This window comes from Pteropus alecto, unplaced genomic scaffold (genome assembly GCF_000325575.1).
Source record: "Pteropus alecto unplaced genomic scaffold, ASM32557v1 scaffold7, whole genome shotgun sequence".
Classification (NCBI taxonomy): Eukaryota; Metazoa; Chordata; class Mammalia; order Chiroptera; family Pteropodidae; genus Pteropus; species Pteropus alecto.
Window position 1 is genome coordinate 41040194 of NW_006494614.1, and position 24489 is coordinate 41064682.

Consider the following 24489-nt stretch of genomic DNA (forward strand, 5'->3'; position numbering starts at 1 on the left):
CTCCTTGTGCCAGCCCTAAACCCACTCTTTACATGCTCAATTTGCCCCTTGTGACTCACCAGGCATAAGGGTGAAGCTGGTAGGCAGCTGCATGAGGCCTCCAGAGGAGACAGGGCCACTGCCTGTACTCTTCAGCACAGTTCCATTGGCACTGCTGACAGCACTGGGGCTGACACTAGCAGACACTGGTGCCAGGTAGTTGGTGATGGGGAAGGAGGGGCCGCTGCTGACTTGCATGGTGGTAGAGGTGCTGGGCGCTGTTTGGATGGTGGAGGTGGTACCTGGCAGGTTGGTGACTGTGAACGCCGGTTTCAATGAGTCCTATACGCAGAGTAGAGATGGAGCAGTGAGCCTTACCAGACCCTGCTCCCACAGATGCCTGGTGTGGATTGACAGCCCAGATTGGAACCAGTGTGTTTGGGCGCAAATTCAAATTCAGCTCCACCATTTACCTGCTGCCTGGCCCTTGGGCAAGTTATTGAGCTGCTGAGCTCGTTTCCTGTCTGTAAAAAAAGAATGATAACTACCCCACAGGTTTTGTGAAGCATAAATAGATTAACAGACATTAAGCACTTAGAACAGTGCCTGACACACAAAAAGAGCAATAAGTATTTGCTGCTCTTAGGATGATGACAAAGATACTAACATCATAATTTCCTGAGTTCTCTGCCCAAATGGACCGTGGCAACCACACTGGCTGGGGAATCAATATACCCGGGGCGCTCTGGCAATGACCATCTGCGTGACCCTGGAAAAATTACTCTTTCTGAGCCTCAGTTTTCCTATTCTGTGAACATGAGGTAGCTGGGCTACTATGCCCTCTTTAAAAGGGTCCTTTTAGCTCAGATTTTGCTGATACAGGGACTGAGAGTTTTTCAGGGACCTTAGAGTTTGAGAGAGATCTTAGGGGGTTGGCAATGAAGCACTTTATGCTAAATACTTAACATTTAAAATACTAAAGGAATTTATTCATCCAGCAAAATTTCCTGGGAATAAATGAACCCTACTGCTAAGAGTTTGAATATTATTACTGATAAAATGCCACTAACAGAGAAGTCTAGAGCACTGACTTTCCTCTCAGGGAACCTTTGTTCTTAGAGGAGAAAAGAGGAAACCAGGGGCTGAGAACCAAGCCCACGGAATACAGGGGGCTCAAATACTGGAGGTGGGTCAGTGAGGGATGTTTGCTAAGCAGCCGAAGTTGAAGCCCCTGATTGGTGAAGGCGTTGCTAAGGCAAACAGTGTCACTTCCTCCAATTGGCCAGTTAGTGAAGGGCCACCCGGAAGGTGGAGCTCCCCAGAGGAGCTGAGGAAGCCCCGCCCCCTCTCCTTACCGGGAAAAGGAAGGGGGAGGCGTAACTAGGGCCCCATCCCTAGCAGCCGGGAATATACAACCTAACATGCCCAGGCCCGGACATCCTGAAGAGGTAGGCGGCTGGCTAGTAAGGTAGGCTTCAGCCAGTCAGCCAGCCCGCCTGCCGACAGTGCTAGGTTCCCAGGACCCTGGAACCCATGAGTGCTCACTTCCTACTCCCCGGTGACCGGGCCTGAAGGGAGGGCAGGGCTAAGCTACGTCCCCGCCCCCACGGGGAGACAGCTGGCGGGAGGAATGCAAAGGCCCTGCCAGGCAGGCGGGCTGCAGGCGGGAGGCCGGCGTGGAGCCGGAGCCGGCCTTATATGGGCACGGAGGCCGCCCGCTTATCTAGGGGGCCGGCCTCCTGTCAGGATAGCGAGGATGGACACCTGTCCCCTAAGATGAGGGGTACTAACCCTGCTCTATTCCACATCAGTGAGCACCTATCACCTGTCCTTGGTGAGGGAGAAAGGGAACCCCTCCCCTCTCTGCGGGTCACATCCCTCCCCTACCTTCCCCTTAGATAAGGGACCCAAACACACCTTGGTTTCCCCACTGCTGTCGGACTCCGACACCTGGTAGGTGAGGTCTGTCTCTTCAAAGCCCGTGGCACTCATTCTCTGGTCTGTGGTGGGGTCTGAGCGGGGTGGAGAGTCTGGCGAGTTGAGGCAGGTCTGAATCAGTGCCTTGCCAGTCTCACTGGTGATCATGGGCTGCAGTTTGCGGGTGGCAAAGGTATACACATGGCCTGTCTCACTGGCCACCAGCAACAGCACCTGTGTCCCTGTCAGCGTGGACAGCTCATAGGCCTGGGGTAGGGGGAGGAGATGGGTAGGTCAGCAAAACTTTTTATCTCTACCTTCCTTGGGAAGTAGGAAAGAGGAAGTACACAGTGATCTCAAGCACCCACTCCCACAATGACCTTCCTCTCCAGTGACTCTAGGAGAGTTCTATCAGGATATCCGAAGGTAAGCTGGAAAGCAGAAAAACCTCATGCTCTTTCTTTGAGAGGCGGCCCCATTGACCTGCAGATACCCCAAGCAAACAGTCATGGCCCACTAATGACAACATATAACCTCAGGGGATACAGAGGGGCCCAGGTAGATTCTCCTCAAGACAACTTGGTGCCGGGCCTCATGGAAAGATGGCTCGCATCCCCGCCTCACTGTCACAAGGACCAGGATGAAGTCACGTAAGACATTAGGAATAAAGAGCCACCTAAACTCTAAAATGTTTCTTCTCAGAAACTGCACAGGTGTTAACCTGTTGCCATTTTGTCTTTCTGCCCTTTAATACTGTGCTACCATTTTTTCTTTCTTTTTTCTTGATACAAAAGTGTCTGAAGTGATGGTAGATAGGGGACAGATTAGCAGCTACTACCCTGCTATGAGCCCAGGAAGGGGACCTTCAAGATGGCCCCACAGATATTATCCTCACTCTCAACAAAGTTCCACAACCCACCTTGGAAGCAGCTCTGATTTCTATATGGGACAGATATAAACAGCAGCCAATGTTCCCAGGGTTCCAGCTTCTTCTTTCTCAGTTCCTCTGCTTCTATCCCTGGCCAAATATCCTATACCCCAAGACAACGCTTTTCCTCACCTCTATTTATTGAATAATCGGCTCTAAGAAGAGAATTTTCTAGGTGCCTCAGCAAACCTCGTCTTCCCACCAAACTCCATGCACCAATTCTCACTAGGGATGGGAATCCCACTTATGGGAAAGACCTGATTCTGAAGTCTGTCTTGCAGGGAGTGTGCCAACTTCCATTGGGTGCGTGGAAGACACATGGTTATGGCAAGACTTGGTTTGGTACTTGCTGCTCAGGGCAGCATCAGTTCTACCCTGCTCTCTTACCTGGGGATCTTAAGCCCCATGCCGTCATCAGCCCTGCCTGTCCTCCCAGCCAGCCCAACTTCAGTGGTGCCTACCTTCCTCCCACACATGCTCTCTCATTGTTATACTGCTACAGTCTCCTCACCTCCAAACCTTCTCTTCTGCTCCCTGCTTTTCCGGCGCCCTTCCTGGAACACCAGATCGCAATGGACCTATTGACCTCGGGATATCGTTAACTACCTCCCAGGCAGCCTCGTAGCCTCTCATTACCACTCTTCACCCATTCACTCCGCAAAGGCCCAGTTCTTCTCTCGCGGCCGTCACTCCCCCTGTCTCCTTTCCCCTCTTTTCCGGACGTTCGCAGCATCTCCCCGCTCCCCACATTTCACTGGCGGCCCCTCCCCTTTCACCCTCCCAGGGTAACAGCCATCCCCTCCCACACACCTCCTGCGGACTCACCGCCCCTCACCTCCGCCCCGGCTCTGCCTTCCTCCCGGGCTCCCCCTGTGTGTCCCCACCCTCCTGGTCCCCCGTGGCCGGCCAGTCTCCTGGTCCCGTACCTTCTTCATGATGCCCGTCTTCCTCTTGCTGAAGGTCGTGTAGCGCCGCAGCTTGTTGTCGATGAACTCCATCTTGATCTTCACGCGGCCCCGAGTCTTCTTACCCGGCTTGGCCCCGCTCACCGCGCCGCTCACCGGCCCATAGCCCCCGGTGGCCGCCGCCGCCGCCTCGGGCCCACCGACCACCATGCCAATCTCCATCTCGCTTAGGCTTCGCTTCAGGCCGCGCCGCTCCGCGCCCAGCTCCTCCTCCTCGCCCGACTCCGAGTCGCCCTCGCTGCCGCTGTAGAGGGCCCCCGCGGTGGGCGCCGGGGTGGCAAATTGTATGATAACAACTCATTCAGGATGTTGTTTGCTGAGACTTCTGATCTGTGTTCTGCTAGAGAGTATACAGAATTCCTTTTCTGGGCTTCTTTCATGTTAGAGCCCTGTTTTTCACCCGTCGGGGTCCGGTTCAGGGTGCCCCCCAGGGCCGAGCCCCGGCCCAGGGCTGCCGCGGCCCCAGCTTGGCTCGGTAACATGGCGCTCAATGCAGGAGGGCGGACGGGCAGTCAGCGAGGAATCGGAGTCGCCGCCGCCGCCGCCATCGGCTTCCCGGCTCAACCCGGCGCTCCCGCTGCTGCTAGTGCTGCTATCGCTGCCGCCGCCGCCGCAAAAAAAAATGGAAAGCACGCCCGGGCCGACCTGGGCCCTCACTTTCTTGCCCCTGTGGCCCGGGTTGCCCCAGGCTGCGCGGAGCGCCCCCTGTCCGTATGCTGCGGCGGCGCGCTCGGCGGCCGTCAGCGTCCCCCCGGGGGCAGAGGCTGCTGGCCGCGGCTGGGACGGCGGGTGGAGGGGGCCGGGACCACGCGCAGGAGGCGAGGGATCCCCCGACCCTTCCCCCCATATAAAGAGATACAATGTTTCCTTTTATGGCGAGGCCGCTCCTTACATGGTGAGCCCCTATGCCCCCGCCCCATTGGTCCGCTGTTCCGGCACCTCCGCTCCCTATTGGCCCACAGGGGGAGCCTATTTGCATAAACATACCGAACTCGTTGCTGTCATCCCGCGTCAGTCGGCGACTCCAAAAGGGGAGGAGCGGATACCTCTTAAAGGAGCAGGAGAGGTGGTACGACTCCGCCCCCATGGCCAGAGAATAGGAGAATTGGGAGGGGCCTGCGGAGAGGAAGCCTGGGAGGGGACTAGCTTCTTGGAGTGCAATCTTGCTGAGAGGGAATAGCACAGTAAAGAGAGAGAATCCGGCACCGTAAGGGCTGGAAGCAAACACTAGAGTAGTTCCTGAGTGGATTGTGCAGGTTGCAGTAAATGATATAATACAGCCCAAATTCCGAGGGAGTTCAGAGATCGGAGCAGTAACCCACGCCTTCTAAAGTTACTGGTTGAGTAGTCCGGACTTGGGTCCCTGGTGTTCAGACTCGTCGCGTCCCCGCCACTCAGCTCCAGCCCTTCCCCTCCCCCCGACTTCCTTTCCCTTTCCCTCTTTCCAAGGAGACGACACTTTCCCACCAGGCCGGCTCCCTGGTCCTCATTCATCATCCTCTATACTGGGGAGGTCTTTGGCAGATGTACATCTGGAAAAGACCGGAGAGACAGTCGGCCTCCCCGTCCCAGTTGGGGGCAGGGAGGAGAATGGAGATCAGTGAAGACTTCCAGCTGCGGGCTAGGCTGGGGGAGGCGGGGGGTCCCAGGGATAAAGCCCACCCCTCAGCCAGCTCAGAGGCCTGGGAAAAAAGTGTAGCCAGGAAGAAAGTTTAAGCCGGCAAGCACGCGCGCACACACACAGACACACAGACACACACACACACACACACACACCCATCTCTGGAAAGCCAAGGAGAAATAAAAGGACTAGGGTGCTGCAAGGGCCAGGTTCAGGCTCTAGGTCTGGGTCTTAGCTACAAGACAGTGAAAATAGGGCTTTGCTGTTACAGAAACTATGCGAATCTGGAATCTGCCCCTTCCTAGCTCTGTGCTGGAAACAAGTGTTTGACCTTTCCAAACTCCATATTCCTCATTGTTGGTACCCATCCCATGAGGTTCTTAATGCAGATTAAATGAGATGAAAACTAAAGCGCAGAGTAAGTGATCAGTGAATAGTTAATAGGAGCTACCTGGGCAAACATCCTCTTGTGTTTGCTAGGATGGCAGAGAATGATGAATCCTACCTTAAAAGTTGTGAAGATTAAGTGGTAGTGAAATCAACTTAGTATACTGCAACCAGCATTTAAAATACATTAATGGCTATTACAAAGAGCATGGGTAAATATTGCTAAATAAAACTTTTGTTTGCATTATTTATAGGTGAACCATATAAAATTGCCATTTTATAGATCAAGAGGGTGGGATAGTGTAGATTTCATATGGTTCAATGTGCGTGTGTCTGTGTACTGGATGACAATGCTGCATATCTTACTGAGTCACAATCCAAAGACTGAGATGTACTGAAATAAAGTATGTTCAAGTAATTTGTGATATAATGTCTGCATATATACATACACATACACGCACACCTATATTAAAAACATGGGGTCATTCATCAAACCCCTAAATACAGGAATTAAGAGCCTTCCTCTTCCCCATTTCCCGACAGTTTTAAACAATGTTGTTCTTTTCCCAGTTTAATCCACATGACAGGTAGTTAAACATATGGAATGTGTTAGCTCAAGAGGAAGAACAGGTCAAATAGATAAATAGGTTCCAGAAGGGCTTCTGGGGCCACAGATGGTGCTTGGGACTGCAATTTATCTGAGTAGCAGTCTTACACCCACAGCCCTGGGGTCCATTCCTGCCTAGCTAAAGACTTTTCCATGTGAGACCCCTGGTTTAGAAACAGTCAGCAGAGGCACCCCAGAGGACAACTGCTACCTGCCACATCCACAGGACAGAGAACAGTTCTCAGCTTCCCTTCTAATAGTCTGCTCTCTCTGATTTCACCCAGCCCCTGGGCCATTCCACATGTATTAGTGCCACAGCACCTTCTCTTGCTTGGGATGGCTTCATCTTCACAGCACATTATCACCACTGGGCAAGGGGGACCTATACCCATATTATATTGGAGTATTACAAGTTCAGGAACCAAAACTGTTGATGTAGATAGTCAAAATCAAAAACTAGTCCATAAATGTGTTTTGTTTGGACTATATATCATTTTTAAATCAGGAGATTTTACATAAAAATCTGAATATCCAGCCTCTCTCTCAAAAAATTGGAATTTTTAGCAACTTTAGGCCTATATTCCCACAGGAGACTACTAGCCTAGAGCTGAGTTGAATGGTGGCCATATAAGAGGCATCTGTTCTCAGGTTCACTATAGACTCCACACAGCCCACTGAGCTCAGATAAATCCCAACTGGCCTCTCTGGAATGTGAGTTTAGTGCTTCTCTGTTAAGGCCTAAATCACACTAGTCCCCTGGAAGATGGGCACTCACATCCACCCCAGACCATGAAGAACCTCCAAAAGGGCATCAGAATTCCAGCCCGATTCCCTCATATACCATACTATTCCTTCTCCGCCCTTTCTCCTGATTTTTATCACCCAAATAACATCAAAACAAAAATTAAGGATTGCTTTAAAAAATTGTCACAAAAAAATATTACTAACTCTAAAACCATTTTCATTTGGAGTTAACTTTTACACAGGTATTAACTTCACGCAGAAGAAAAATGTCACAATTGTTATAGCAACATTTCAAGGAGTGAAGAAAAGAGATTCTGAATCAGTGTGCTTAGGAAGTCTAGAAAGCCACACTCCAAACAAAGATAGTGCTTACTTATCACTGCAGAGGAGTTTAGGAACTAGAGGTATGTGTTCTTTGCTTTATACAAGTCTGTACCATTTGACTTCTTCCATGATCAGTATTACTTTTATACAATTGTTTTTCTCTTCAAATTAGGCAAAGACAGAAACAAAGTAGAGGTAGAATAAATAGATCTTGGTGACAGGCTGCACAGGAAGGAGAGTACACAAAGAGGACTTATGATGAACTGAGATTTTGAGTAAGGGTGACTATCCTCCAAACAGTGGTACCATTAATGGGAAGAGAAAACTTGGCTGGAGGAACAGGTTTAGGAGAGAGAACAATTCAGTTTGGGCCTTGGGGAACAAGCAGAGGAAAATATCCTGTAGAAAATGGGGAGCATGTGTCTGGACCTTGGAGTAGAGGCTGGAATTGCAGCTAATAGTTTGGGAACTGTCCACACTAAAGGCCCAATTAGAGACACATGAGGCGAGATGAGATTCCTGTGGGGGAGAATGCAGAGGAAGGCCAAGGACAGAATTCAGAACAGCCATATCTGTAAAAAGCAAAAGGCGCCTCAGCTAGGGCTGGAGAAAGCCTGGTCAGAGAAGGTGGAGACCGCATACCAACATCGAACTCAAGAGAGGAGGGTTTGAAAAGGCAGATGTGGCCAGTGATATTAGCTGCTGCAAAGTGGTCAAGGGAGACCAGGAGTGAGAGAAAAGGATCGGTGATTTATGACCTAGAGTAGTTCCTTCCCAATACTTATGAATGCAGCCCACGTTGAGAGATCATTTTTACATCGCAACCTATGGTGAATTAGATTTTGCTCTCAATTATTCACACCCTCTGTTGGATTTAGATATTCACATCCTTTGTCACGTGTCTTTGTCTGCTACTTCTGTTGTTGGGTTTTGACATGTGACATGCTTGGGCCAATAAACTGTTAACAGACTTGTGGTTTGAAATGTGCTTGTACGATCTGGCTCAACCTCTTGTGCTCCTGCCACTGCATGAGAGCATGCTCTGGGATCAGCAGAGTAGACCCAAATCAGTCCTACAACCTGAAGCCAAGCCCACCTGAACTCAGCTAGGTCCAGGCAAGATCAGCCGAACCTCACCAACTTGCAGATCCGTGAAGGAGAAAAATAATTGTTTTAAGTGACTGAGATTTGGGGGTTATAATGCAGGATTCCCACCCCAATAGCTAACAAATACATAACCTACTATACACAAACATGTATCAAATGTTACAAATAAAAGTTTGTAAAAGAATACTTACCCTTAAGGTGTACAATGTATTCTGATAGTTTCTATCATGTTTCATTATTTTTAAAATGCTAGTTGCAACCTACAATTTGAAAAACACTGCTCTAGAGAAATGGTTCTTGAGTTTTTTTTTTTTTCCCCCACTACAACAGAACTTAGGGATGTAACACACTGTATATCAACAAGTAAGTGGCTCAATTACTAGCTGCGTGACCTTGGGGAAACTACCTGGCCTCCCTGCGCCTCAGCTTCCTAATCTGTGAAATGAGAACAGTAACATCTGGCTAGCAGAGTAATCACAGAGACTAAATGATAAAATGTATGTTAAGTGCTTAGTGACTGGTACAGAGCAAGTACTCAATAAATATTAGCTGTTATTTTCATTAGTGAGAAGTGTGGTGAGGAACAGAATGAACTGGAGCAATTTCAGAGTGAAGGACTCTTCTTTAGGATGGGGAACCAGGCTGAAGTTACTGGAATAAGGTAAAATATAACTGAGACACAAGGTCTAGGTAACTAAGAGGCAGGAATCAAACCAGGTGAGGGCCTTGGAGCAATGAGGCATTAAGCATCATCTTTGCTCAGTACTATCCACTCCATCTCCCTCCTAGAGTTTTAAAAGAATTGAGAGACCTGAATCTGTCATTAACTACTCCTCAAATCCTATTCTAACTTGCCTTCACTCATCCACCCTTCCCACTTGAGCAAGTAGTTGGCAGTCAGAAGCAACACGGGGTCCCATGGACAAGGGGCAGCTTTGCCTCTTGAGCCCACATTTTCAACTGCTCCAGGAACCAGAGAGAAAGACCATTGTCTGCCAGTTATTCCTGTCCCAGCCCCACCAGACTCTGTGAAGGCACATGGCCCCTCTGATAAGTGAGGGAAAACAAGACATGATTCATGGGCAACGGCAGGGAACGACCATCAGAAGCAAGTTGTAAAAAAGGCTTCTTTATTGAGAGCGGCGAATGTAAAAACAAAAACAAAAAACAAACAAACAACAACAACAATAAAGGTGTGAGGCAGGGGTGGCCCCCCTCCCCATCTCCTCCAGGGCCCACCCTCCCTCCCACACCGACCCAACCCACGCTGCAAGTACATACAAAAGCCGCCCACGGTGCATACAAAAAGGGCGGGTTATATATAGTGTCAAAAGCTCCTGAAAACTCCTTCATCTGCCAGGCACTTAGGATGAGGAAAGGAGAGAAGGGTGGGGAGGAGGCATGGGTCTAGGTCAGCGTCCAAAAGTCCATGCAGGGAGGACTCACTGCTGTGTCCTCCACGATCCTGGCGCAGACCCTGCAGTGGGGGCGGAGGGGGCATGGGCCAGAACTACCCAGGCATTTGAGTATATTAAAGAACTCCCCTCAAACCCAGCTCATCTTCAGCCTAGCCCTCCCTGGGCAAAGTTGGCAGACAAGCGGCAGAACTGGACCTGGTCAAGGAGAGGAGATCCAGGCCAGAAATTGGGGTTACCTGAGGCACCCACACTGTCCCTAATGGGGGAAGGGGTGGCAGAGAAAGCTGCTCAGCCCAAGGCCCTAGTAACCCAATTTGGGTCCGAATCAGCCTCCCCAGGGGCTGAGGGTGAGGAAGAGGGGGAAAGCCCAGGCCTTGCCCAGACCACAGCAGTGCCTGTGGAGCCAGGGCAGGGCCCCTCGGGCCAAGGAGGACAGGGATCTTGCCCATCATGCTGTGGGGACCCCTCAAGAGGTCCTCCCCTGCCCACGCCATCCTGAGGCACAGCCTGCCTGGGCTCCCTCCTCATGGCTTGCTGTCTGCAGGGCTATCTCCCAGGGTGTTGGCAATCTCACTGAAGGAGGGTCGGTCCTTGGGGCTGACAGCCCAGCAGCGCTGCATCAGCCGGTAGAGCTTGGAAGGGCAGCCCTCAGGCTGTGGAAGTTTGGCCTTCCCAGCCTGCAAGTCTGCAGAAAGATGGTGGGAGGGGTGTTAGTCAAAACTTTTAATCACCTGTCCAATATTCTGTGGAGCCTGCAGTTCCCACAGTCACAGGAAGGCAACTTGGGGTAGGGGTCACTGGCCAGTGGTGAGTGGGTGCTGACTCAAGGAGTATGCGGGAAGTATCTTGTAACCAAAGTTTTCCTTTGGTTACAAGATACAGCTCCCTTGGCCTGGTGGTGCCAGGGTCCACACAGCACACACAGCCAGTGTATGGGGGCTAAGGTGGCGTCGATGGGCAGGTGTCAGTGGCTAGAGTGGGCACTGGAGGTAAGGGCTAATTACCAACCAGTATGAAAGTATTTCGGTGGCCGGATCTATGTACTAGCCCTGAGAGAGGAGGCAGGTTTAGCCGGCCCCAAGACCTTAAGCAAACTCTCCACCTGGAGAACATCTGGAATCGTTCCTTGGAAACACAGCTGCCTACCTGCTAGCACTTCATCATCCGTCTGCCCACCATGGGGCATCTCTCCATGGGTGAACACTTCCCACATCAGCACGCCGAAGGCCCAGACATCAGACTTGGTGGAGAAGTCGCCCTCCAATATGGCTTCAGGGGACATCCAGCGCAGTGGCACCCAAGCCTGGCGGAAGTGGTAGTACTCACTGCAGAAGAAAACCACATACAGGGATGGGGGTGGGGCCTCTGTGGCTCAGGGTGTGGGGTGGGGTGAGAGACACCGCCTGGGACCCCAACCTCGACCTAGGTCTGGGTCTCATATCCAAGCTGGAGCCCAACTTTTCTACATCAAGGCACTCAGAGAAATCAAACATTTATGCTGAGCATGGAGATATACGAGGAAATTTAGAGCCATCCACGTGTAGTGTGAACGTTAAAAATTCCATTAAGAATCAAACTTTGCCTAGATGTTATTATAAAAAAAAGCTAATATGTACTTTCGGTATTGGTTTAAAAATGTGAAAAACGAGACCACGTTAAATGAAAAAATTTTTTAAACGCTTTACTAGTGATAAATCAATCACGAATAAAGCAACGGTCAGATAAACTGGGGTGACTCAGAACTGGGGTGACTCGAGGGGAAGTTCCTGGAGGTGGTACGTAGAGCATGTGTAGTCATTCCAGAGCAGTCTCTGGCTGTGAGTGCTGAACTTGAAGTCTTAGTCTTCAAAATAGTAACTACTGAATTCAGGAGGTTATAGAGGAAGCCACATATATAGTTAAATTATATGTAAACTGTTATAAAGTTTGACCAGTTATTTAAAAAGGTTTATAATTTTCTATCACTAGAGAAAATGCATAAAAGTCAGGGACCTGTGGCACACTGGCTGCGACGCCTATGGTACCTGTGGAGAGAGGATGGGAAGGCTCTGCCCAACCTGGGCCCTCCGGCTTCGAACCAAGTAGACGCTAGCCCTTTCCCACACCCCACGAACTGCATCTGCCCTCTGCCCCTCTCCTAGCCCCACCCATGTCCTTCTACCTGTTGTACACGTCCTTGCTGAGCCCCAGGGCCGACACCTTCACCTGTCTCTGGGCACTGACCAGGCAGTTGCGAGTGGCCAGGTCCTTGTGCACAAAGCGGTTGTTGGACAGGTGCTCCATTCCCAGGGCCACCTGAGTGCACAGGGCCACCTAGAGTGAGAAAGGGGCTTGTCAGGGCACCCAGATCTATGAGATCAAGGTGACCATCCCCAACACAACTTCTGGTAGAGTCTCAGTGCCACCGGTGTGATCCTTAGGAAGCCCAAAAGCAAAGGCACAACAGCCTCCGTTTCCTTCTCTGTGATGAGGATGATAACAGTGCCTGCATCACTGGCTGTGGGAAGAATGGAATTAAATGAAGTTAAGCTCTTGGAAGCACCCGAACACACAGCAGGTGCTAGATAAGGGAGTGGCACATGGGGTGGGGAGAACACATAGTAGCCACTTGTTGAATGAAAAATAACGGCAGTAATCATAGCTTACGTCTTTAGGGGTTGTTCCTTTTCCTTTTTACTTCAAAATTACATATATTCTATCAGTTGTATACAAAATATATACATAGATGTAAAATTTGTTTTTTTGTGTGAATTCACTCTCTCACATACACACAAACTGGTTGCCTCCAAGGAGGGGAGCCAGGGGCTAGAAAAGAGAAAGGTAGGGAAACCTTTGGTTCACATTTTTTAAATTGTGAACTACATATAGAAAATATCACATATTTGTATACTTCCACAATTAAAACACTCACACCCAGGAAATGGTCATTAAGTTAAAACAAAAAACCCCCCAACAATGTTAGTACACCAGAAACCCCTAAGGGCTCCTTCCTCATCACATATTCTCCTTCCCCTCCAGAGGTAATATTGTCCTGACTTTAGGATAATTTCTTGGCTCTTCTTTGTAGTTTTACCACTTACACGTATGTTCCTAGAACAATATAATTCATTTTGGGAGCCAGATAAGTATACAAAATGTATATTCTTTTGTGCCTGATTCTTTCATTCAGCATCGTGAGAGTCAACTATTTTGGGGGGGGTACCACTATACGGAGTTTTCGTCCTGAATATATCATAATTTATTCATTCTAATGCCAATGGATATTTGTTTTTTCCCCCAGCTTTGGGCTATTATGAACAGTGCTGCTATAACTGTTCTTATGGATGTATACCTGTATGAGTTTAAGATACCCAGGTGTGGGTCACGGACTATGAGTATCTCTAGCTCTAAAAAATAATGCCAAACTATTTCCCAAAGTATAAGAGAGTTAGGGATATTTTTCACTGATGCTCTTTTTAAATTTTTGAGCCATGTGAATGTATTATATAGACTATAAATGTAATGAAGTTATATTAATATTCTAAAGTATATATCTATGCACTGAACAAATATTAATTGAGCATCTACTGTATACCATATACACCTGAGTGCTGGTGGAATATAACAGAGAGCAAGGGCTCCTAGTAAGAGGGCAGTCTAGAAGAAACACAAGAATTGTACCTGCAGAAGACTGCCACCACCAGGGAGAAAGTGGTTTATGCCAATCAGAAGTAAAACTGGAGGACCAGGAGAGTGCCTGTAAGGACCTATGGCCCCTTTGCCTCTGTCGCCTTATCCAAATCTTGGGAGCAACCACCAAGGGACACATGGGAACTGTAACATTTTCTTGTATATAAACACAAGGCAAAAAGAAATGCAAAGAGATCCCTGGAACCTATGGAAGATTATTTAACAAGTTACAGGCCAGCTGTGTGCTTCTTCTGGCATACAGACTCATTCTCAGGATCCACAAGGGAAAAGTCAGCCATCAGATAATGTAATCACTGAGGGATGAAGATAAGAATGTGGCCAAAACCCAGTATCACTGGTGACCAAGGAAATATAAACCACGACCCGATGAGATATCATTTTACACATAATGAATTACAAAAGGTCAAAGTCTGCCTCCAACTTATCTCTAATGGTTCAGAAAAAAATGCACGAAAAATAATAATACATATACCTACAGAGACAAAGAGAAAGCAAATGGGACGAAATGTAAACAACTGAATCTGGATAAAGGGTTTGTAGAAGTTCCTGGAACTGTTCTTATACACTTTTAAGTTTGAAATATCAAAATAAAAACTTACCAAACACACACACACGCACATTAAAAAACGATGTCTAACCAACGTACTATATACTTGAAACTAATTTAAATAAATAAATTTAATGAAAAAAAAATGACTAAACTAAATAAAAGCAGCTCATGGATGAGCCAACAGTGAGTATGTTATAGATTATCTGAAGATTATGGTTAATCTGATTCTATGTTCCTGAAGTTCAAAAAGGGATAAAAGTGAATGGGAGTGGTAGAGGGGCTGTTGCCAAGTTACCTAGTGAAAGAAGGAAACCAATAAGAGAGAAGGAACATTTGCTGAGTACCTACTGCGTGCTGTGTCCTGAACAAGGCCAGTTGCCTCTCCTACTTGCACTCTCTGAGGTATGGCCATCTATGGCTCTGCCCATGGTTCCCTCCAAGGCTATATACTCAGCCTAATACCAAAGTCTGGCTCTTTCCTCAATACTGCAGCTGCCTCTCCTAGGTCTTATTATTGGTGTTGGGGGCACGAGAAGGGCTGTCTACCCATCAGTAAGCCCAGAGGTGGAGTGCTGGCTTCGACCTGGCCCTTAAGCATCGCTGGCTGGCTCTGAGCAGCTTCATCAGCCTGGCTGCCAGGGTCACAGGAAGGCTGGCCAATGACATCCCTGCAGACTCCACTGTATCCCATAGTTGTTTGCTAACTGTGGTAACCTATTAGCATGCTATCAAACCAATTTAGTGAATCTTACCAGCATTAAAAATAAAAGAAACAGTTACATCTGAAAATTATATAATTGTATTAACCAGTTACCCCAATAAACTTAAAATAAACAAACAAACAAACAAATTAATTAATAAATGGAACAGAGAATATAATAACTGAAATGAAGAATACCTTAGGAAGAATCAACAGATTAGATGAAGCAGAGGATCAAATCAGCAATTTAGAAGATAAGATGAGAGAAAACAGCCAAGCAGAACAGCAACAAGAAAAAAGAATCCGTCTACACCCATGCTACGCCCTGCTCAGAGGCTAAGCAGGGTCGGACCTGGTTAGTACTTGGATGGGAGACCACCTAGGAAGACCAGGTGCTGAAGAGGCATAAAAAATAAAACATAAGGGATTGTAAGATGACAAGGTCCTTGCAATCTGTGAGGTCAATCAAGGGTTGCCTCGCCTAAAAAAAAAAAAAGAAAGAAAGAAAGAAGAATCCAAAAATATGAGGATAGTTTAAGGGGCCTCTGGGACAACGTCAAGCATACCAACATCTGCATCATAGGGGTACAAGAGAGAGAGCAAGAAATTGATAATCTATTTGAAGAAATAATGGTGGAAAACTTCCCTAACCTGGAGAAGAAAATAGACACGGAAGCCCAGGAAGCGCAGAGTCTCAAAAAACATGAACCCAAAGAGGCCCACACCTCTTTTTAACATTTTTTTTTTTAATATCATAATTAAAACGCCAAAAGTTAAAGACAAAAAGCAGCAAGAGAAAAGCAGTTAGTGACCTCAAGGGAGTTCCCATAACATTGGCAGCTGACTTCTCAACAGAAACTTTGTAGGTCAGAAGGGATTGACATAAAATATTCAAAAGGAGAAAAGCAAGGTCCTACAACCATGATCACTCTACCCAGAAAAGCTATCATTCAGAATGGAGGAAAAGATAAAAATCTTCCCAGACAAGAAAAAACTAAAGGAATTCATCACCACCAAACTAGTATTACAAGAAATGTTAAAGGCACTTCTTTAAGAAAATAAAAATCAAAACTATGAAGAATAAAATGGCAAAAACATATCTATAAACAATTACTTTAAATGTAAATGGATTAAATGCTCCAATCAAAAGACATAGGATGGTTGAATGGATAAGAAAACAAGAACCTTACATATGCTGCCTACAAGAGACCCACTTCAGACTGAAAGACACACACAGTGAAAGTAAAGGGATAGAAAAAAATTTTCATGAAAATAGAAACAAATGAAAAAGAGATAGCAATACTTATGCTAAACAAAATAGACTTCAAAACAAAGGCTATAACAAGAGACAAGGAAGGACCCAGTTATCCCACTTCTGGGTATTTATTGGAAGAAACCCAAAACAAGACTTCGAAGGGACATGAGAATCCATGTTCACTGCAGCATTATTTACAAAAGCCAAGACCTGAGTGTCCATCAATGGATGAACGAAAAAAGAAGAAGTGGTACATATATACAATGGAATATTACTCAGCCATCAAAAAGAATGAAATATTGCCCTCTGCAACATGGGTGAACCTAGAGAGTATTGTGCTGAGTGGAGTAAGTCAGACAAGAGAAAGACAAATGCCATATGATTTCACTTACATGTGGAATCTAAAGAACAAAATAAACAAACAAAACAGAAACGAACTCATAGATGCAGAGAACATTTCGATGGTTGTCAGATGGGAGGGGCTGGGGTAAAAAGGAGAAGGGATTAAGAAGTACAAATTGGTAGTTACAAAATAGTCATGCGGGTCTATGGCCATGCCACCCTAAACAAGCCCGATCCCATCTGATCTCGGAAGCTAAGCAGGGTCAACCAAGGGTTGCCTCCCCTAAAATAAATAAATAAACAAACAGTCATGCGGATATAAGGTACAGCATAAGGAATATAGTCAGTAATACTTTAATAACTACATACTTGTTAGATGGTACTAGATTTATTGGGATGATGACTTTTTAAGATATATAAATAAATGTCTAATTACCATGTTATACACCTGAAACTAATATTGTATGCCAAATGTAACTAAAAAATAAAATAATTTAAAAAAATGGAATAGAAAATGTCAGAGTCCATTCTCTTAGTAAGGGTAAGTATTCCTAATATTTTTTTCATTTTTTAAAATATACACACATGTTATTAGGTTATGATGCAAAATGTGCTTTCTCCTACTGCAAGTCTCAGTCAAAAAAAGTTTAAAAAAACAACAATCTAAACCTATTTTGTCTAAAACAGTAGCCCCTAGCCTCGTGTGGCTATTTCAGTTAATTAAAACTTAATTTCAGTTTCTCAGTGGCTCCAGCCACACTCTAAGTGCTTAGTAGCCACATGGAGAGAGTAATTACTACATTGGACAGCAGTAGATATAGAACATTTCCATTATTGCAGGAAGTTCTATTAAATGGCACTGATACAAACAACCACCAACCAAACAGGACCCATCTACATATTCAACATATTGACTGATACTGCATATGCAGAAGCACAGAACAAAGGACCTCATCAAGAGTTGGAAAAAAATCTCATTCTCTTGGTACCTTTTCTTTATCAAAAGTAAGAAAATCTCTGTGTAGCTTCCAACCAAATGTGTGTAAGGAGGGTTAAAGAAGTCAGATGAACAGATCTACCAAGATTTCTGAGCCCTCCCTGGGTACAGAGCCCTGCATTGGATCTCCAAGGAAAAGTAGAGGCCATGCTCCCCAAACAGTCCCCAGACTGCCATTTTTAGAATGCCCCAAGTATCACTGGTGGTAAAAGGGCCAGATGACTGACCACTGACGTGGTCATCATAAATGGACAGACTCTACTTCAGGCTTCAAAACACCAAGGCATTGTCCAGCCTTGTTGGGTCATCTGTTAGGGTCAAAGGATTTTGTAATGTGACCTCATCAGACTTGCCATCCCATCCATCTGCTCTCAATCTGCTGCTAGTCAAGGAAAACAGAACAGAGTGAACTTGGCATGGTGACTAACTTGCTATCTTTTAAGAGAGGCAGCGCTTCTAGCAATACTGGCTAAGTGAGGATAGTAAAAGAGAATTCTGTTAGATCCAAGCCAACTGAGTGTTTCCTTACTGCTGGGCAAGACGCCATCAGGTGGCCACAGGGTTATTTGTGAATACTGTTATAAAGACCTGACCCACCCCTTCCTTTCCAACTTTAACACTCGAAGGGCTTGCCCAAGTTCCACTAACTCACTACTGCACTCTTCTCACAACAGGCATTCTGGGTCCCGTCACAGCATCTAACTGCATGAAGCGCTGTCCACCGGATGTGTGCTAAGCTGACCCTGCTTCTCATCCTCTCATCAGCTCACAGATGATCCATAGAGCAATCATAGGTTACAGTTCTCAGACTTCAAAATATCCATCATCTTATCAGTTACTCTAAAAAGCATTAACTACAATTATGCCAGCACCCAGGGCCCATGTCTTTGATTTCTATCACTATCCTATTGCTATCCTGAAATCCTCCTGGGGTTCCCCCAGCCCACCCACATTATCGTCATTCCAGCTCTAACTGGCCAAGGAGCACCCTGTCTACTACTTCAACTCCCTTTAAAAACTTAATTCTACCTCCTTCTATTCCCCCAGGACCCGTAGGAACACAGTAGCTCATTAAATTATTAGCACAAGAAAGTATCTACCAGTTTTAATATATATTTCCCAAGAATTTTAATTTGTACAGAATCCGCAAAAAGCAGTAGTTTTCAAGCCACTGAGACCCACGTAGGTCTCAAAAACAATTTTGTGGGTTAAAAAAAAAAAAGGATAGGAAATATCCAGTGCATCAAATGTAGTATTGTGAAAGTTTAATTTTAGTTGTTGTGAGTGTATATGCATGATGTAAAATGTATTTCTTATAGGGGATTCTAATCGAAAAATATTTCAAAACCACTGTTCTACACAAGGACTCCTTGAACTTTAATGAGCTTAGGAATCAGCTAGAAAAGTTGTTTTAAAAATGCAGGTACTCAGACCCTATTCTCAGAAATTCTGATTCCCTCAGCCTCAGTGAGGTATGGCCCAGAAATCCACATTTCATTTAAGCAATTTCCCCCCTCCTTTGCATTTGATGCAGAATACTGTCCTTGGAGAGTATGGAATCTAACTTATTGAAGCTCTCCCACGAAATTTAAGATGTTCTGGCAAAAAAGTATAGGAGAGATCTTTAGTAAAGGTGGTGATGACTTTCAGCCAAATAGTTCCTCAGGTCATGTGATGGCGGTAACTGACTTTCTGTCAGCCTATGTCCCTGTCTCAGCCACAGAAACTTACCTTGACTTCCCTCTCTCCTGAATCCATCCCCTTCCTGCTATTCAACTACTTCCTGCCCTTGAGAACTGACCTCAAATGACTTTCTCTACCAGGGAATATTTGTTGATCACAATGTCTGTCCACCAAAAGGAAGCGGATGTCTTCCACACCTCTTAATTTATGTCTCTCACTTACTTTCCGTGTTGCACCTGAAGTATGTATGGCATGTACATCCTAATTTACCTAAGCTCCCCCACCAGACACTAAGTGCTCCGTGGATGCCTGACAGTTTCAATTTTGTCTCACCAAAGGCCCTTAGGGCCATGCCTGGCTCAGTAAAGATTAGCTGGCTCCATGCGTGTCCTGATTTGTGAGCTCTGGGGTCTTGACAACCCATGGAGCTAAAGTAGCATGTCCTTTCCTGGGGCTTCTCAGAGATGGCAGTAGGGACTTAAGATCAAGAGGCCAGCTCTGGGTGAGCTGGGGCCAGGTCACTTGCCCTGTCTGGGTCTTAGTAAATTCACCTGTAATGAGAGGAGGCCAGCCTGAAGGGCACAGAGCCACTTCCCCAGAGAGATCAGGAGGAGCCAGAGTCCCACTCACAGGCCACACTTTTCTACTCTGCCCTGAGTCTGTGACCTGAGTCAGCCTACAAGGCAAAGGAATGGTGACCTAGGAGGGCTCTAGCAGTATCTGCCTACCTGCCCTGAGCTATGATTGATTTATGAGGTGACTTCACTATCAGCTTGAGAGCAAACTGCCCAGTCACTGTGGAAGGAGGCAGATCCATTTCAGAGGGGAGGGGAGGAGTTTGTGGGCAGGAAGAGCTGGGCCACAGAAAGTATCATCTGATGTGGCAGGAGGGAGTAGGCAAGCTTTGCCTTCTTTACTGTTTCATCCGAGGCCTGCTCTACCATGGGGCTCTAGCCAGGACTCTATGCCCAGAGCAACCCTCTGTACAGAAGGCAGGAGGAGAACAGGAAGGAAAGGCTACACAGCCTATAGCACAAGTGAGAGTGAAAGTGTGAAAACCACAGTGAGTGAAACATGGGCAGCCCATTCACAGAAGAGCCTTCCACGCTCAGAAGAAACAAGCTCAGGGCCACAGTCAGCCCAGGAGAACCCAAAATGCTCAGGCTGCTTGCTGCTCTTCCAGATAAGTGCTCCTTGCTGTTCATCCTCAATGCTCCCTGCAGGGAGCACATTATGTCCTGCTCCAGTAGCAAGGGCTAAGAGCAACTCTTCAACATGAAGACAACATGGCAACAGAAAGCCTCTTTTGGGTTGTATGCTCTGGGACAAGTCACTTAACCTCTTAGACTTCAATTTGTTCATCCACAAAATAGTGACACATTAAGAAGATAATTGCAATCACTGAGATAACATATGCGAAGTACTTACCACAGGCCCACAGGGAGCACTCAATTGGTGGCATCTGTTACGATGACTGCCCTCGCTCCTGGCCCACCCTTGAGGACCTCTCCCTCCCTGTCCTCACCTTCTGCTTAGTGCTGAGGGGCTGGGACTTCAATTTTTCATCCTTGCTCTTGGAAATCCTCAGGAACTGTTTGAGGTCTCCCTGAGGAAAAAGCCAAAGTTTCTGTCAGGTCAGAGCCCAGCCATTCTGTCCAAAGCATCAAACCATACAGGTGCTCACAGGGTGTCTGCCTAGCAAATGGTGAGAAACCCTGATCTCAGTGCCCACCCTGGCGTGGAGGCCCCGCCTGTGGAGAAAGTCCAATGGGAATTAAAAGATACATAGGCGATGCCTCCTAGGAGCTCTCTTAGTCAGAAAAAGAAGACAGTCGTAACTACCCTCAAGGGAGCCTCCAGACAAGGCAGATGCCAAGAGGAAAACACAGCACCCCCTATTGACTCCTGTTCTCCAGGGGTTTATTATCTAACAGACATAAACAGGGGGAACTCCAGCAGTAGATATATACACAAAGCACTAATAAGCACTTCTAATGAGAAGATTAAAGATTACTCCTCCCCTTCCTGCACCGGATTTGATAAGCAGCAGTGGTTTGAAGACCAAGGGGATTAGGCCCAGGTCAGTCAGGGAATGAAGAGCAAGGGGCAGATCTGGGCATGACCACTGAGGTGGAAAGAAAAGGCTGGTTACTGGGCTAAGACTGGTGCCTCACATGGTACAGGAAGGAAGAAAAGCCAGGTTCTGATAAGTTGATTCTCAAGGCATGACTAGCGCTGGGGAAAAAATAAAAATGACAAACCAAAGTTAGGGAAGACCTGAAAGGCATCCATGTAGTGTGCAGAGTGAGAAGCCAGGAAGTACTTGGGACCAATCCCCAGATACAAGGCGGGCAGACAGGAAAGGCAGGGTGCTAGTCAAGGAGAAGCAGGTGTTGGAGAATTGTGGGGAGGGGAGGAAGCTGAGCATCACAAGGTGGCAATAGCAGGCAGGCCAAGCTTTTGGCTGAGACCACATGAGACAAAGTTTCCGAGGTGTACCCCACCCCGCTCACCCACAACCCATTAGGGCACTGCCTGCCCAAGACCCCCAGGTCCCCTGCCAGCAGCATACCAGGTCCACATACTCCAGCACCATGTAATGGGGCTCAGCCTCACGACACAGCCCCAGGAGCCGCACCACATTGGCATGGTTCAGCTTCCCGAACATCTCAAACTCCCTCCGGAAGTCCAGCTGCTGTTGCTCGTCCCGGCTCTGCAGGCTCTTCACAAGCACCAGGGTCTCTGCCACCCCCTCCTCCACGCCCTGCGCCTTTGCCAGGAATACCTCTCCAAACTCACTCTTCCCTGTGGATACAGGTCTGAGTCAGCCAGCTGCCTACACCCAAGCAAAGGGAGCCCCTGACTTGGGGAGGTGCCTTGCTTCTATCACACAGTAGGGACTTTGCTGCTCCTCATCACCTGGACTGGGCAGAGGCCTAGTTCTGCTGTGTGACTGTGAACAAACCCCTCCCCCTCCTGCCCTAGGCTTCAAGTCCACAACAGTAAAAAAAGAAAAAATGTGGGGGGGATTAATATTCAGGGTTTTCCAAAGGGTGGTTTGTATGAGAATTTTAGGTGGCTCATCATAAACATGTCTTAATAGCTATGTTTTAATGTATGTTCAGAAAAAAATTTAACTAGCACGAACCTCTATTTTCTCACATTTTTTTCTAGAACACAGCTAATGAAAGTTTTGTTTTTTAAAAAAGGAGTCAATCTAAAGAAAGCATTAAGTCAATAACACCCGGGAATGACAAAAGCTGTGGAGGTGAGGTGTGAACGACAAGAACTGAGGACACACTGGTGCCCGTGCTCCCCTCCACCTCTAAGGTTCTAGGTTTGAGGCTTCAGAGCCAACAGCCCTAACGTAGCCCCAAGACAGAATCAGTGGCCTATACAGTTAAGCAGGGGAGTTGCGGCCAAGGCAACATACCCAGTGTGGTGATGGCCTGCAGGCTGGCCCTTGGGAAGTGCATCTTGTCACATGTGCTGTGGCGTTTGTTGGTGGCTGCGGGGCAAGAGCCCAAGCTGGTCAAGGCCACTTCCTCTTGGATCTCCGCTGAGGGCTGCCCATTCTGCAAAGGCCCGCCTGGGACGAAGGGGGCAAAAGAAGAGTGTCAAGAAGAAACCTGACACTCAAGCCACCAGCAAAACCTCCCTCAACACCCCACTTTCACCAATGAGTCCAATCCCCGTGTTCCACACAAAAGAGCCAATCCAACTGATGAACCCATGGGGCTGGGGGAGAAGGTAACAGGCATCCTTTACGGTATGACCACTTATTGATATAGCTGATTACAACCTCTGGAACGGAACAAACTGTACGAGTTTCATCTGAATAACTGATCCCTGGACACCATATAGACGTAAGGGTTTTTGCTTTCACAGGGCCTTGTTTGTGTAAAGCCCTAAATATGCGCAAATGGGAAATCACAAGGGGGGCCCAGGTCTTGCTCCTGAACACCTCAGCTTGTAGGGGAGACCAAGCAACGCCCCTAGGGAGCTCCCAGTTGAAGGAGAGGAGAGTAAGAGGAGGGAAACAAGCAGATTACCCTTCAGGGAACAAACTCAAAAACAAATGGGTAGAGACAAGATGTGCAACAGAAACATGAATACATACACTAATTATATCCGTGGCTCAGTGCTACAGGGAAGAGAAGGCAGAGAAACATAGGAAGCTGGCCCAAGAGGCTACAGTGAGGAAGTCTTAAGCCAGATTGCTCCGAAGCCAAGGCCCTGGGAATCTGCCAACTCCAGGCTTCCAGCTGGGGATGGGTCAGCTCTGCTCTGGCCTAAGCTCCAAAACCCAGCCCTGTGCAACCCGTCCGCTTCCTCCAGAGCCGCAGCGCTCTCCACCATGGCCGCAGGAGGGCGCTCAGCACCGGCACATCGCAACACCACCCTCCTGCAGTAGGCCCCTCACCATTAAGACATTCCATCTCTGGCTCCTCGCCCTCAGGCTGCTTCTGAAGCCGCTTGGCCTTGCAGCGCTTCTTGCAGTAAAACATGAGGCCCAGCACGGCAATGATGTAGGCCACGGCGGCGCCCACCGACAACCCGATGGTCTGGATCATCTTGTAAGGGGGCGGACTGCCTGGGCCCTCCGACTCCTCCAGCATAGGCTTGTCTGAGGGAGACAGAGAGAGGTCTAGGCAAGAGCCTGTGAAGCAAACCCAGCCTTACTTCTCTACCAACCCCTCCACACCTGACTCATGACAACTTCCCAGACTCTTGATAGCCTGACCAAGCCAGAGAGACCTGGGGAGGGTCACCGTTGTCACTGGCTTTAACAAGGGCCAGGTCCTCAGGCCTCACTGAGGTCGTGGTGAGCGCTGAAGGAGTTGAGGCCGGTGATTCCCAAGTTGGCTGTGCATCTGAACACAAGGCTGGGACACGCATGCAAACCATACCTGTCGGGGCACCACCACAAACCCACACTGACTGCTAACAAGCTTCCTAAGTGACTTGATACCATGAGTCAGGCCCTGCAGAGAAGCATCTGGGAACTTCTAGTTTAGAATCTCAGATATTGTCCAGATCAGAGCCGGTTCTTCAAGAAACTTATGTGTAGAAAGGGTCTTCTAGCCTAGAGGCTTTCAATGGCCTAGGGTCTCAAGGAGAAAGTTAGGGGAACCGACAAAAAGAGGCTCAAGGGCAGATGATATAGGATCCCCTAACTCCTACACACATTCAATGGCTCCAATTAAGGGGCTTGTCACTTCACTGTTATCCAGTTAAAGTCCCACATCATACTTTGTCTAGAAAAACAGTTCTG

The 24489-nt window shown here is 47.5% G+C and overlaps 2 protein-coding genes across 5 annotated transcripts in view; both read right to left on the reverse strand.

The window, feature by feature from the left end:
- SRF (serum response factor) overlaps positions 1 to 4397 on the reverse strand; it is a 9263-nt gene extending 4866 nt beyond the window's left edge. Inside the window, exons 1-4 of one of the 2 annotated variants that reach the window (XM_025042543.1) lie at positions 4103 to 4397; positions 3751 to 4070; positions 1897 to 2163; positions 60 to 321 (exon numbers count right to left, since the gene is read on the reverse strand). In XM_025042543.1, the coding sequence (XP_024898311.1) occupies positions 60 to 321; positions 1897 to 2163; positions 3751 to 4070; positions 4103 to 4271 (1018 nt within the window). In that variant the 5' untranslated portion in view covers positions 4272 to 4397. Of the gene's footprint in view, positions 1 to 59; positions 322 to 452; positions 504 to 1896; positions 2164 to 3750; positions 4071 to 4102 lie in introns of those variants that run through there. The other variant, XM_025042542.1, reaches the window with a different exon arrangement.
- Positions 4398 to 9688: 5291 nt separating this feature from the next.
- Positions 9689 to 24489, reverse strand: part of PTK7 (protein tyrosine kinase 7 (inactive)) — a 57994-nt gene continuing 43193 nt past the window's right edge. For all 3 annotated transcript variants that reach the window (XM_015600414.1, XM_006926839.2, XM_015600415.1), the window contains exons 14-20: positions 23638 to 23841; positions 22648 to 22803; positions 21787 to 22019; positions 20740 to 20820; positions 12159 to 12310; positions 11144 to 11322; positions 9689 to 10682 (exon numbers count right to left, since the gene is read on the reverse strand). In XM_015600414.1, the coding sequence (XP_015455900.1) occupies positions 10522 to 10682; positions 11144 to 11322; positions 12159 to 12310; positions 20740 to 20820; positions 21787 to 22019; positions 22648 to 22803; positions 23638 to 23841 (1166 nt within the window). In that variant the 3' untranslated portion in view covers positions 9689 to 10521. The remainder of the gene's footprint in view (positions 10683 to 11143; positions 11323 to 12158; positions 12311 to 20739; positions 20821 to 21786; positions 22020 to 22647; positions 22804 to 23637; positions 23842 to 24489) is intronic.